The sequence below is a fragment of the Lissotriton vulgaris genome, unplaced genomic scaffold (assembly GCF_964263255.1).
Source record: "Lissotriton vulgaris unplaced genomic scaffold, aLisVul1.2 SCAFFOLD_1011, whole genome shotgun sequence".
Taxonomy (NCBI): Eukaryota; Metazoa; Chordata; class Amphibia; order Caudata; family Salamandridae; genus Lissotriton; species Lissotriton vulgaris.
Genome location: NW_028250223.1, coordinates 1951 through 14474, shown reverse-complemented (window position 1 = coordinate 14474; position 12524 = coordinate 1951). Strand labels below are relative to the sequence as shown.

Here is a 12524-nt window from a genome sequence, read left to right as displayed (position 1 = left end):
TTAAAGGTATTGCAGGGAATATCCGGTATGCCAGAGAAACAACAGATATCACCCTCCTAGAGCACCCCTTCAACCACTTCCCATTATAAGTGAACCTTTCAGTAGGGTAGGCATGGACATAATAGGACCTTTATAGCCATCCCGCAGTGGATGTAGGTATGTTCTTGTTATAGTAGATTACGCTACTCGGTTTCCAGAGGCCTTATTTTTACTCAGACCTGATGCATCTAACATAGCTAAAGCTATGATAGCGGTGTTTTCTAGGGTGGGGTTCCCAAAAGAGATCTTGACGGACCAAGGGACTCCCTTTGTGTCCTGTTTAATGAAACACGTCTGTGGATTGTTAGGGGTGAAACAAATCAGAACGGCTGCCTATCATCCCCAAACAGATGGGTTAGTTGAAAGGTATATTGCCACTATTGAAGCCACCCTCAAGAAACTCTCATCCCTAGAAACTAGAAAATGGGAGCACATGTTGCCTCTAGCTCTTTTCGCCAAACGGTGTAAAGAACAAAAGAGCACAGGGTACTCCCCTTTTGAATTGTTGTATGGGCACAAACCACGTACCTTTCTTGAAATGGCACAATAGAGGTGGGAATCAGAATCTGACGAAGCTAAACCATTGACAGAATATGTTTCCAATTTGCGTTCTCACCTAGGGCAGATCAGAACAATAGTAAGGAACAACTTAGAGGAAGCTCAAATAGCACAGAAAAAACAATACGACCAGGGAGCTAGGATCCGAACTTTTGAAATAGGGGATTCAGTGTTACCAACGATGGGATCCTCGGATCACAAATTGTTGGGACAGTGGCAGGGTCCATATACTATCACTGAAAAGGTCACCCCTGTAACCTATCGGGTTGAGACCGATCCCGCTAGACAGCTCTCAGATTTATCATGTAAATTTGCTTAAAAAGTGGGAGGGCCCTGTAACTGCAGATGTGAACATAGCGAAAGTACAGGCTCTGTTATTTCTTCAATGTGTAGACAATAGCCTCCCATCTGTACTTTTAGAAAATCTAGTGCAAGTCCCAAACCCAATACAGGACACTTTCTCGTCTTCCCCGTGTAGGACTACACTCTTGGAGAATGCCATATAAACTCCTCCTGGGAAACAGGTATGCCTTAGGCCATACTGTATCCCTGAGGCTTGTAGTCAAACTATTAAAGAAGAGATAAAAACATTTTTGGAAATGGACATCATTGAACCCTCTATAAGTCAGTGGAACTCGCCCATTGTCCTTTTACCGAAGCCAGATGGCTCACTACTGTTTTGCATTGACGTCCGGGAAGTCAACAAGATCTCCGAATTTGACACCTATCCTCTCCCTAGAGTGGATGAGATGGTTGAGAGAATAGGGAAAGCTAAATACATTAGCACCTTGGATCTGTGTAAGGGGTATTGGCAGATACCCCTTCAAGACCAGGATAGAGAGAAAACAGCCTTCTCTACTCCTGATGGTCTATACCAGTTCTAGATACTACCCTTTGGATTGAACGGGCCCCAGCCACGTTTCAGAGGGCTATGAATATAATACTACAACCACATGAAAAATATGCTGGGGCATATATTGATGATATAATCATCTATAGTGAATCTTGGGAACAGCATTTAACACATCTTTTCCAGGTCATACAGACCCTGGGACGATATGGTCTCAAAATCAAACCCGCTAAGAGCCATCTAGCAGCCCAACCCGTACGATATTTAGGGTATCTGTTGGGAGAGGGAGTGATCAGACCCCAAACCTCAAAATTGACTGCCATTGCACAGATCCCCTTGCCACAAACCAAGAAAGATCTTCGAGCATTCCTAGGATTACTGGGATATTATCGTCGGTTCATTCCGAGGTTCTCCCAGATCGCAGCCTCTTTAACTAATCTACTCCAAAAAACTGTAAGAGGAAATCCACCCTACATCAACTGCTAAAACTCTGTCAGACAATAAACAAAGTACTTTTGGAAAATATATATAGCCTCCGTGCCTGTTTATCAAACTCGCACTCCCACAGGATACCTACCAAACCCACACATTTCTGAAAAATAGACACCATGAGGAGTCCAGGGAGGTATGGCTTGCGTGAATCCCCCAATGTTTCCCTACCCAGAATTGCCTGCAAACCTCTAATTTAGCTGGAAAAAAAAATCACTTTTTACACACATTTGTGCATGGGATCACTGTGCTGTCACAAATGTCCTACCACCCAGCATTCTGGTTCTCCAGAGTAAAATGATAACTCACCAGTGTGGCGGGCCAAGGGCCAGTGACTGGGAAGGGCCACAAGCATAGAGATTAAGAATATAGCACAGCAAATTCTAAGCGCAATTTTTTTTTAAAAATACGTCTGTCGCCGATTCTGCGTTGGTCAGCCACAGAAGTGAGGTTTTCAGGTTCCTCTGAAGAGGAAGGAGCAATAGGAGGACAGGTTCCAGCCAACACAAACTCATTTTCACAAGGAATTATGTTTAATCTGCCAAATGTGGTTAGGCTGGGGCAAAGGCAAACCTCCGGAGCAAAAGGGAAATGAAAGACGAGAAGAGGAGGAGGAAGGTGGCACTGGAAACATTCCCAATCGCAATACTCAGAGCAAGAGGGGAACGAAGAAGTAGTAAAAACTGAAAATCTATCTATTGTGAATTTGCCAATGAAACAACACACTAAATCAGAGGAACAAATTGTGACTTACCTTTTGCCCTGTATCAAATTTTGAGTATACACAAACAAGAATTGACCTTTTTAAGATTTCAAGGGAATTGAAACATTATAAATATTTCAAATTGAAAGGATTAAATAGATAAAGAACAACACAAAAAGAAGTGGGGATGCCACAAGATAATGTAACAGGCAATGATCTTGACACATTGGCACTATTATAAGAGTTACAAATGGAAGCTACATCACAAGTTGAGGACATTCGAGACAACATCGATAGAGCGGAGAGTTTGCGAATAATACAAGTAGGAGGATGTACTGCTTTTAAACCAACATCAAAGTTTATGCCTTAAACAACCACAGATGCAATCAATGTTTTCTCCGACAGTGTGAACAAGGAGATTTTGGCCCCACGTATGGGGAAGAACAAGAATAAAATTAAGACCAATGTAACAAAAGAACAAAGACAGACTCTAATTGATTTACAAAACGGTTGTAGGATTGTCTCTAAACCCTCAGATAAAGGAGGGAATATTGTCTTGCAAACGAAGGACAATTACTGCAAAGAAGGCTTAAGACAACTAAGTGATAAAAACAACTATATAACAGTCACTAATCAACATTATCAAAACAGTATAAGGAATGGGCATGCATTGATCCAAAAGTGACATCAGAGAGGGATGCTGACAACAGAAGAGTGTTAATTCCTAGCCGTTCCATATCCAAAGTTACCACCGTTTTCTATTGGAAGTTTGACTGATAATATGTCAATATATGTGGATAATTTTCTGTCCTCATAGGTAACACAACTAACATCATACACAAGAGATACAAAGGATTTCATCAGACAAACAGAAGGAACATGTTTAGGAATCAGACTTTCTGATGATTTTAACGGATGTTGCCAATCTGTACACCAGCATAGCCCACAAAGATTGCCTATAAGCCATAAAATATTTTCTCGAAGGGCGTCCACTGAAATATTCAGAATATAATGAGGATTTATTGGAATTCATGGGATTTTGCTAAAATAATAATATCTTTATATTTTAGGGACAACAATACAGGCAGTAACGAGGGACCACCATGGGCACCTGCTTCGCCCCAGGTATGCAAATCTTTTCGTAGGCTGGTGGGAGAAGCAGGTGGCATGGTCGGATGCCCAAAGGAATTGGGTAGAAAGAATCATCAGTTGGAGAAGATATATCAATGATTTGTTCATCATAAGGAAAGGCACAGAAAGTTCAGCAAAGCTATATAGCTCCTCTTTGAACAACAATAGTGTCAACTTAAGCTTCACTAGTGAGATTAATCAAGATAGGGATCACTTTTTGGATCTTGAAGTATTTATCAGTGATAATAAGATTGGCATGTCATTATATAGAAAACTGACTGCAGGAAACTCGAGGTTACAAGCAAACATTATTCACTCTAAAAAACTGATCACTAGTATTCCCTATGGCGAGCTTATGCCAATAAGCGCAATTGCTTGAGAGACAGAGACTTTATTAAAGCAGCAAAAGAGAGTGTAAAAAGATTTGAGAGGAGGGGCTATGGCAATATAGTTCTTGCTAGGGCAATGCATAAAGTAGCAGAGAGAAAAAGAGAAGACCTGTTGAAGGAAGAGACTAAAAAGCAAGACTAGGTATCGCAGACCAATTTTAGGATGATCACAAATTTCTCAAATGAAGCCACATGTGTTAAGAAAATCATGCAGAGAAATTGGAAGAACCTAAAATCAGATGGCGTAGTTGGACAAGATTTACCTGTACACCCTCTAGTGACATTTAGAAAATCATATTCCATAAAAGATACGATAGTTGAGAGTCATTTACCAAAGGATCAAGGTAAAGGAATATCAGGACATCTAAAAGGGCTTATCCATGCTCATCACTGTGCTGGCAGGTCACGGTGCAAGCAGCAGCGTCATGGTTGCTGAAGAGCTGTTGTCGGTTGACCAACTGGAGTTGATTGCGCTGCAGTGCGGAATTAGGCCGGTGCGTCGAATCACTTACGAGCGGTGCCCTCAAACCATGGTGTAAGTAGCGGCATCGGCGTGGAGAGTTGTCGTTGGGGATGCCGGGGGTGATGTGAAGTGAGACGGTGCAGTGCCCACAGGTCGGGGTACAAGCGGTGGCTTGATGGCATCGTCGTCGGTGAGACCAGAGTTGCAGTGCGAAGTGCGGTGGTGCCTTCAAGACACGGAGTCGGCAGCGGCGGCATGAAGTTCAGCAAAGCAATATAGCTCCTCTTTGAACAACAATAGTGTCTACTTAAGCTTCACTAGTGAGATTAGTCAAGATAGGGATCACTTTTTGGATCTTGAAGTATTTATCAGTGGTAATAAGATTGGCATGTCATTATATAGAAAACTGACTGCAGGAAACTCGAGGTTACACGCAAACATTATTCACCATAAAAAACTGATCACTAGTATTTCCTATGGCGAGCTTCTGCCAATAAGCGCAATTGCTTGAGAGACAGTGACTTTATTAAAGCAGCAAAAGAGAATGTAAAAAGATTTGAGAGGAGGGGTTATGGCAATATAGTTCTTGCTAGGGCAATGCATAAAGTAGCAGAGAAAAATAGAGAAGATCTGTTGAAAGAAGAGACTAAAAAGCAAGACTAGGTATCGCAGACCAATTTTAGGATGATCACAAATTTCTCAAATGAAGCCACATGTGTTAAGAAAATCATGCAGAGAAATTGGAAGAACCTAAAATCAGACGGCGTAGTTGGACAAGATTTACCTGTACATCCTCTAGTGACATTTAGAAAATCATATTCCATAAAAGATACGATAGTTGAGAGTCATTTACCAAAGGATCAAGGTAAAGGAATATCAGGACATCTAAAAGGGCTTATCCATGCTCGTCGCTGTGCTGGTAGGTCACGGTGCAAGCAGCAGCGTCTTGGTTGCTGAAGAGCTGTTGTCGGTTGAGCAACTGGAGTCGATTGCGCTGGCATCGGCAGGCCATGGCTGCAGTGCGGAATTAGGACGGTGCGTCGTATAACTTACGAGCGGTGCCTTCAAACCATGGTGTAAGTAGCGGCATCGGCGTGGAGAGTTGTCGTTGGGGATGCCGGGGGTGATGTGAAGTGAGTCGGTGCAGTGCCCACAGGTCGAGGTACAAGCAGTGGCTTGGTGGCATCGTCGTCGGTGAGACCAGAGTTGCAGTGCGAAGTGCGGTGGTGCCTTGAAGACACGGAGTCAGCAGCGGCGTTGTTGACAACGTGGGGCTCTTTTTCTTTTGTTTTAGCACAACCACACAGTCCCCAGTCCTAGTAACATATGAACTTGATGTCTTTGCTATTCCTGAGACTTCTTGAACAGGGGCAAGGTCTACCTCAAGCCCTTGGAGAAACTCACAAAAAGAGGTTTCAGAAAGTTCAGTCCAGTTCTTTCATTGCCTAAAACAGAAGCACCCACTGCAGGCCAACACAGCAAAGCACACAGCAAAGTGGTAGTCCCTCTTCACACCTTCTCCAGTTCTTCTTGGCAATCTTCTTGGTTCCAAAAGAGAACTAAAGTTCTGGGGTCTGGACCCCAAAATGTATGCTCCAAATTCCTTTGTTCTCTCAGGCAGAGTGTCTGTGCTCAGTCCGAACCAGTTTGGTCCTCTCTGGCCCAGCTTCCCAGCAAGAGGCAGAGACAGCAGTACCTAAAGCAGACCAGGCCCATTCAGGAGCAAGGAAATCTCCTCCCACTACTCTAAATGCATCCCAGTTCTCTTCAGCCCAGCCCAGACTCATCCAGGAAGGCAGAACACACCTCAACCCCCCCAATGGCTGTCTGAAGAGAACATACATCACCAGCCCCTGTCACTCCAAATCCACAAACCCAGCAGAGGCACACAGGATGGCTAAGCAAGAAAATACCTACTTTCTAAAAGTGGTATTTTCAAACACACAACATAAAAATCATATTTACTAAAAGATGCATTTTTACATTCAAAGTCCAGGCATACTAAACTAAATTTCTCCATCTTGCCCAATGGGAAGTTATGCTTATAAGATCTTGTAAGCAAAACTCCCATTCTGTCCTATGGGACACATAGCCTTCCATAGTGAAAAACGAAGTGCACTGTTATTCCCTACCAGGACATGCCACATACCAGAACATGTCCAACCTTTAACATACACAGCACCCTGTCCACAGGGGTACCTTGGGCCTACCTTAGGGGTGACTTATACGTAAGAAAAGGGGAGATGAGGGCCTGGCAAGTGGGGTATGTGCCAAGTCGACAGGGCAGTTACAAACTGCGCGCAGACTCTGCAGTGGCAGGTCTGAGTTACCTTTACAGGGCTACTACTGTGGGTGGCACAATCAGTGCTGCAAGCCCACTAGCAGCATTTGATTCACAGTCCCTGGTACTCTCAGTGCACTTTACTAGGGACTTACCAGTATATCAAATATGCCAATCATGAAAACACCAATCCATAACATAGCTTACAACAGGAGCACTTGCACTTTAGCCCTGAACAGCAGTGAGAATGTGTGCAGAGACACGAAACCAGCAAAAACAGAGTCAAAACCGGAAGGTCAGAAAGCAAAAAGACTGGGGAAACATGCCAAAAGATTCCAAGTCTAACACCCGGTCAACTGGAGCTCCTGTCATGGGTTTTGCCCAAGCTCAGAAATGCTTCTGGTGGAAAACCACCAGTTTGCAAGGCGCACTGCGAATAGTAATGTATTTACATTTCACATTCTTAGATAAAGAGAATCATACATTTTCAAAACATGCAAATTAAATACAAATGTGAATGAATCAATTATTCATTGTATTTAAATGCAACCAAACTTGGCTGATGTACATTGTTTTCAATACAAAAAATTGCGAATATCAAATTTCTTGACAATACACTGTATAAAATATTAAGCAAATAAACTTCTTTGACAAAATCAAAAGGTCTTGGTCATGCCCTCATGCCCAATGCATTTCGGGATGAAAATCCCTTCTTCAGGGGCCACTGTGGAGAATAAAGAAAAACAGGATTGAATCTTTGTCAAAAACAAACTGCGATATGCAACTAGAGAGCAGTGCCAGATGTGTCCAGGGTAGAAACAGAAAAAGGGAGTACAGGAAAACCTTATATGCATCTGCTAACAGTCAATGTCTAAAGAAATGTTGCGCTAACAGAGAGAGAACTACACACCGTGTTGGTTAATCTACATAATGAAGAAATAAATGAAGCAAAGACGATACTGGATATTTAATCCGTGCGCGGAACCGACGTGAGCTCGTTGTAACAACAACAAACCTGGCAGAAAATAAGCAAGACTTACGCTAAGACCAAGTGCTTTATAATGCACAAGTGGTGTGCCGCCAGTTTCAATGGAACAGGACTCCTAATAACAGGTCCAGCAGAGACTCATTAAAAGGGAGCTCAGGCACGAGAATGCAAATGTAACACCCGGCCTGGACGGTTGTAGGCCTGTAATATTGTATGTTTTGTTATGTCAAATAAAGGTCTTTAATAAAAAATAAAAAAAAGGGAGCTCAGGCTCGACTCGCGTCTCACTTTGATTAAGAATATTCGCCAAAGGATCAGTGGACAATTCCACTGTGAGAAATTGGCAATTCAACACCACACCTGCCCTTTCAATATTTCAGCCACAGAAGAACTTTCCTCCATTGCCATATCAGGTGGAGAAACTAAATCTGAAAATGGAGAGGACTCTAATCCACTAACCTCCCCAGTTCAGTCAGCCAATTTTCCTCCTTAGGAGCTTGGATAGCATTATACAAAGGGTTTTGATCCTCAATATTCTCTCCTTCAGTTACTAAACTGTGTATTCCCATATAAAAACAGATGAGGGCTGAATAACACCAGAAGGTTAGTTATCCAAATAAGATGGTACTGTCGGCGCCACACCTGGAGCGGTCAGATGTTTTTATGGCGTTATCTGGGCGCCGGAAATAGAAATGTGTTCGGCATCCATCAGTGCTGCAGACGTCGCTGGCCGATTAGACTCCGAAGCAACAGAGTCGGCAATGAGCGGCACCGACGATTTTTGTTGAATTGACGCAAAAGATGTGAACCCTGAAAGGTTGTACACCGGCGTCGTTACAAATCGGATAACGGATTCAGAGGGCCCAAATGTCACTGAGGTTGAACCAGCCTGTGAGGATCCAGTCAGGGCACCTTCTACCTCCTTGGGGCATGAGGGGGCATCAGAGAGAGACTGATGCCCAAAAACCTTTTGTAGGGTAAAATACTTTTACCGCATTTGGGCTAAAGTCGCACCAGCTCCAGGATATTTAGGAAGGCGCCAAATAAACTAAACTCGTGTAAATGCTCCTCAACAGACGGTTGGGAGACGGTGTTAGGCTTACATTTCAGCCATTGGGTTCTCGGAGCCCTCCTTGACACCGACAGAGGTGATCCCTCAGCCGAACAACTCCTCGGCCTGTCCCCGGTCTTTGGTGAGGAGTGATGACGAAGCTGTTTCTCAGAAAAGCGTGCCAACAGTATTTCCGTATGGCACTCTTATGATGACTTCAGTCAAAGAGGTTGGTAGAAACCGTAGTCCTCAGAGTCGTGATGTTAACCAAGGCACCAAAATTAACTGAGGCACCACAAACAGGTGGTATGCAGATCTGTGATCGACATTTGTCTAATAAAAGATCCACAGGGTTTAAACCCAGATGCCATTGTTTGAAAAAGCACACTGTTCTCTCAACAAGACATCAAGAAAGGCCTGAAAAATAGCCTCTTAACCACTATGGATCTGCATTGCAAGTGCGAAACAGAAGGAACTGACGTCAGCGCGTCGGCGAGGGAGTTATATGGACTCAATCGACGTCACATCCGATAGGCGACGTCAATAAGGAGTTGCGTGACTCTCTCTGCCAGTGTGTGGATGTGCTGTGGGAAACAAATTCTAGATCCAGTCTCGCACCTGGGAAGGATACTAAAGTAAGGAATCTACGGCAAGATGTCTCTATCAGATATCCCAGTTTGTACTTCCAACAAAAAAGTTCTGTATAAAAGGCGAATCTTTGCATATTTTTGAGGGTGTTTGCTTTAGGTTTCTTGAAAGCTGTGCATAGATATATTGTTTTTCCACATGATGTTCTACATCCCATGTTATAGTTTGGTTATGTAGTTGTATTTTTGAGCTAAAGTATGGTAAAATGTGCTTGCTTTTAGTGGATTTCCACTTTGCTGCTATATTTTTTTACATTTAAATACAATTTATAGTTGGAAAGCAATTTTCTGTAAGCATTCACTGCACATTAAAACTGAAGAGGTTTTGCAGTGAGATTGCACATGCTGCATGCCACTATTTGCAGAAGCAAGATAACAGGACTCAATAATGAGTCTGCTGTGACGTTATTGCAAGGGCATTAGCTGCAGCTGCAACATTCAAAGCCGGGAACAGACAGAACAGGGTTTCACAGCAGTGTTGAATAGCCAGTAATGTGTGTTCTCCCCCTAAGAGCCAACAGGGTTCTGTAAACAGCCTCAATGCTGCATATATTCTTGCAGGGAACGTCTGCTATGATTTGTAGGTAAAGGGAAACATGGTGTGTCAGTTTCTGATAGTGTTCTTGATGGATACATCTTGGGTCTGCCCCTTTCCAAGCAGAAATTGGTTAATGAGATGGGTAAGTTGACATGAATATGAAAGGAGCCTTAAATTAGAGGTTAGATCATTAAAAGAAATAGTTATAAAAGCCTTATTCATTTGAACTCATCCCTTACCTGTGGTAGGATATGCTGCACATGATGCACCCAATTAGAAAGTCCATCAATCATCTCCGGAGCAGAGATACCTTCAAAGTCAGGATTTTCTTCATAGGTGTCTCGGACTGCTCCTTCCTCCTCCTCAGCTTCTTCTTCACCAAACTGAAAGAATCCCAAAGGGCTGACCTGGGTGCCAGCGGAGATTCGGGCAATTTGAGCCCGCAGATAGTTACTTTCATTACCTGGGAAAGGGGGGTAACTCACTATGGGGGCATCAAGCCGACCAGTGAAAAACTTTTTGATTTGCCTGGCCACAGTAATATGGACTGGCAATACAAGAGGGAGTCTCACCCAAGGTTTGCCTGGCTCATTGCAAACCAGGTAGGCATACTTGTTGGCCCCGGTCCGGTTGTCTTCCTTGGGGACAACTGGAGGGGGCTTATAAGTGGACTTGGGGGGGCCAGGATCCTGCTCCTCACCCTCCTCATCCACATCCTCCTTGAGGTCACTGGTGTCTGGTTCAGTCTCCTCCACCTCCTCCTCCTGGTCCATTTCATCCTCTCCTTCTCGGAACTCTACCTCAGCCACAATGTAGTTGGCCTCCGTTCCCAAGACTTTTCCCCAGAATCTGCACTTCTGGATGGGTTGAGAGTCAATAAGCTGCTTCAGAGCGAGGAATATACGGTAAGTCTCCTCCTTGCTCAGGCCTACTCCACCTTGCTCAAAGAAGAAAGCAAGCTCCATCACATTTGGGAGGGGAGTCTCCAGCTGTCAGAGAAAGACAATGCGTTAAGAGTGAGTCAACAACATACAGGATTAAATCATTTTTTGACTCCTAAATCAGTAGAAGTAAAAATGTCATACTAATAAATTGCCTTTTTCTGGTCTAATGAAAGCAGCATTGTGTGGTTATTGAGAAGGAATTTAATGATTGGTGGTAAAAAAAACATTATCTCAACTGTTTCTTAAAAAAATATTTTGTTCCATGCTATGAAAAATGGCTAGAGATTACATTTATGCAGAAAGCTGTTTAAAACATTTACAGATGGTGAAGACTGCCAGAAGCATCTAGCCTCTCCGTTTCGCTGCCTGCAGAAACACTGTAGACTCGGTTTAATCACCAGGTCTTTCAACAGTCAGAGCACAACCAAGATCTAAAGGATTGTTTTATCTGAGAGTAATTTCTGAAAGTGAAAGGTAATGAACAAGGTGTCTACCATTACAGGAACACAGGAGTATGATAAATAGATGACCTAGAAACAAAAACAGGCACATATTTTGAATAAACCAGGCACATATCAGTGGTCTACCTAGAGCTACCTATCACTCTGTTTGAACTTGCATCTTTGAATTAAGTTTTCAAGGAACACCCAGGCACTCACAATATCACACATTTCATCAGAGACAGTAATCTGTCAAACGGACCCAACGACAAATAGATGAGGAGAGATTCCTCATAACACAGGAAACATTAAAAGTGCAATCATCTATTACATTAAGTATTTATTTCTTGTATATCGACAAGGTGTTGAATTTAATACAAAAACAGAAGAACTAGGCAGTTTTGTAATATGAAGTAAAATTAGTAATGTGCACTCAAAATTGGAATTTGAACTTTGATCATCTTGGCATCCAAACATAGGCCTGCACAACAACGTAGCATAGAAACACAAACCATATGTAATAATACTCAAACGCATATTGTCGGGACATGTTTCAATTTTAATGTAAATTATCTTTCTTAGTTAGCTAGTATGCAACAACTAAGTAATTCAATTTTTTGTCTTAGGGACCTGTCATAGTACCCCTGATGACGCAAATTACCATTGATGAAACCATTGATGAAATCATTTGGAGCAATGTTCTCTCACTGAGCATATGAATAGGAACCTTTATGGACACTGGCTTATTTTATCATCAGCAGTAACGGAGACCGAAGATGAATGAGACATTGCTATCTTCAAAGTGAGCTATTCTGGTTAAATTAGTGACCTATACATATTTATAAGCATTAGAGATACCTGTGTTTCTTTGATGTTTACTGATTAATATACTTTCAAGCATTAAATGCTGATTTTAAGAATCACTCGGATTACGTCTTTTGAGCTGTTGAACTTCTCTGTAGTGATCAGAACAACGTAAAGGTCACCAGTCCAATCCATCTTCCTCTTCTGCA

At 42.7% G+C, this 12524-nt stretch overlaps 1 protein-coding gene across 1 annotated transcript in view; it reads right to left on the bottom strand.

Moving 5' to 3' along the window:
- Positions 1-11116, bottom strand: part of LOC147663332 (radial spoke head protein 6 homolog A-like) — a gene marked incomplete at its 5' end in the record, with an annotated part of 192224 nt that extends 181108 nt beyond the window's left edge. The window contains one exon of the mRNA XM_086950516.1: positions 10367-11116. Coding sequence (XP_086806642.1) covers positions 10367-11116 — 750 coding nt within the window. The remainder of the gene's footprint in view (positions 1-10366) is intronic.
- Positions 11117-12524: the final 1408 nt, after the last annotated feature.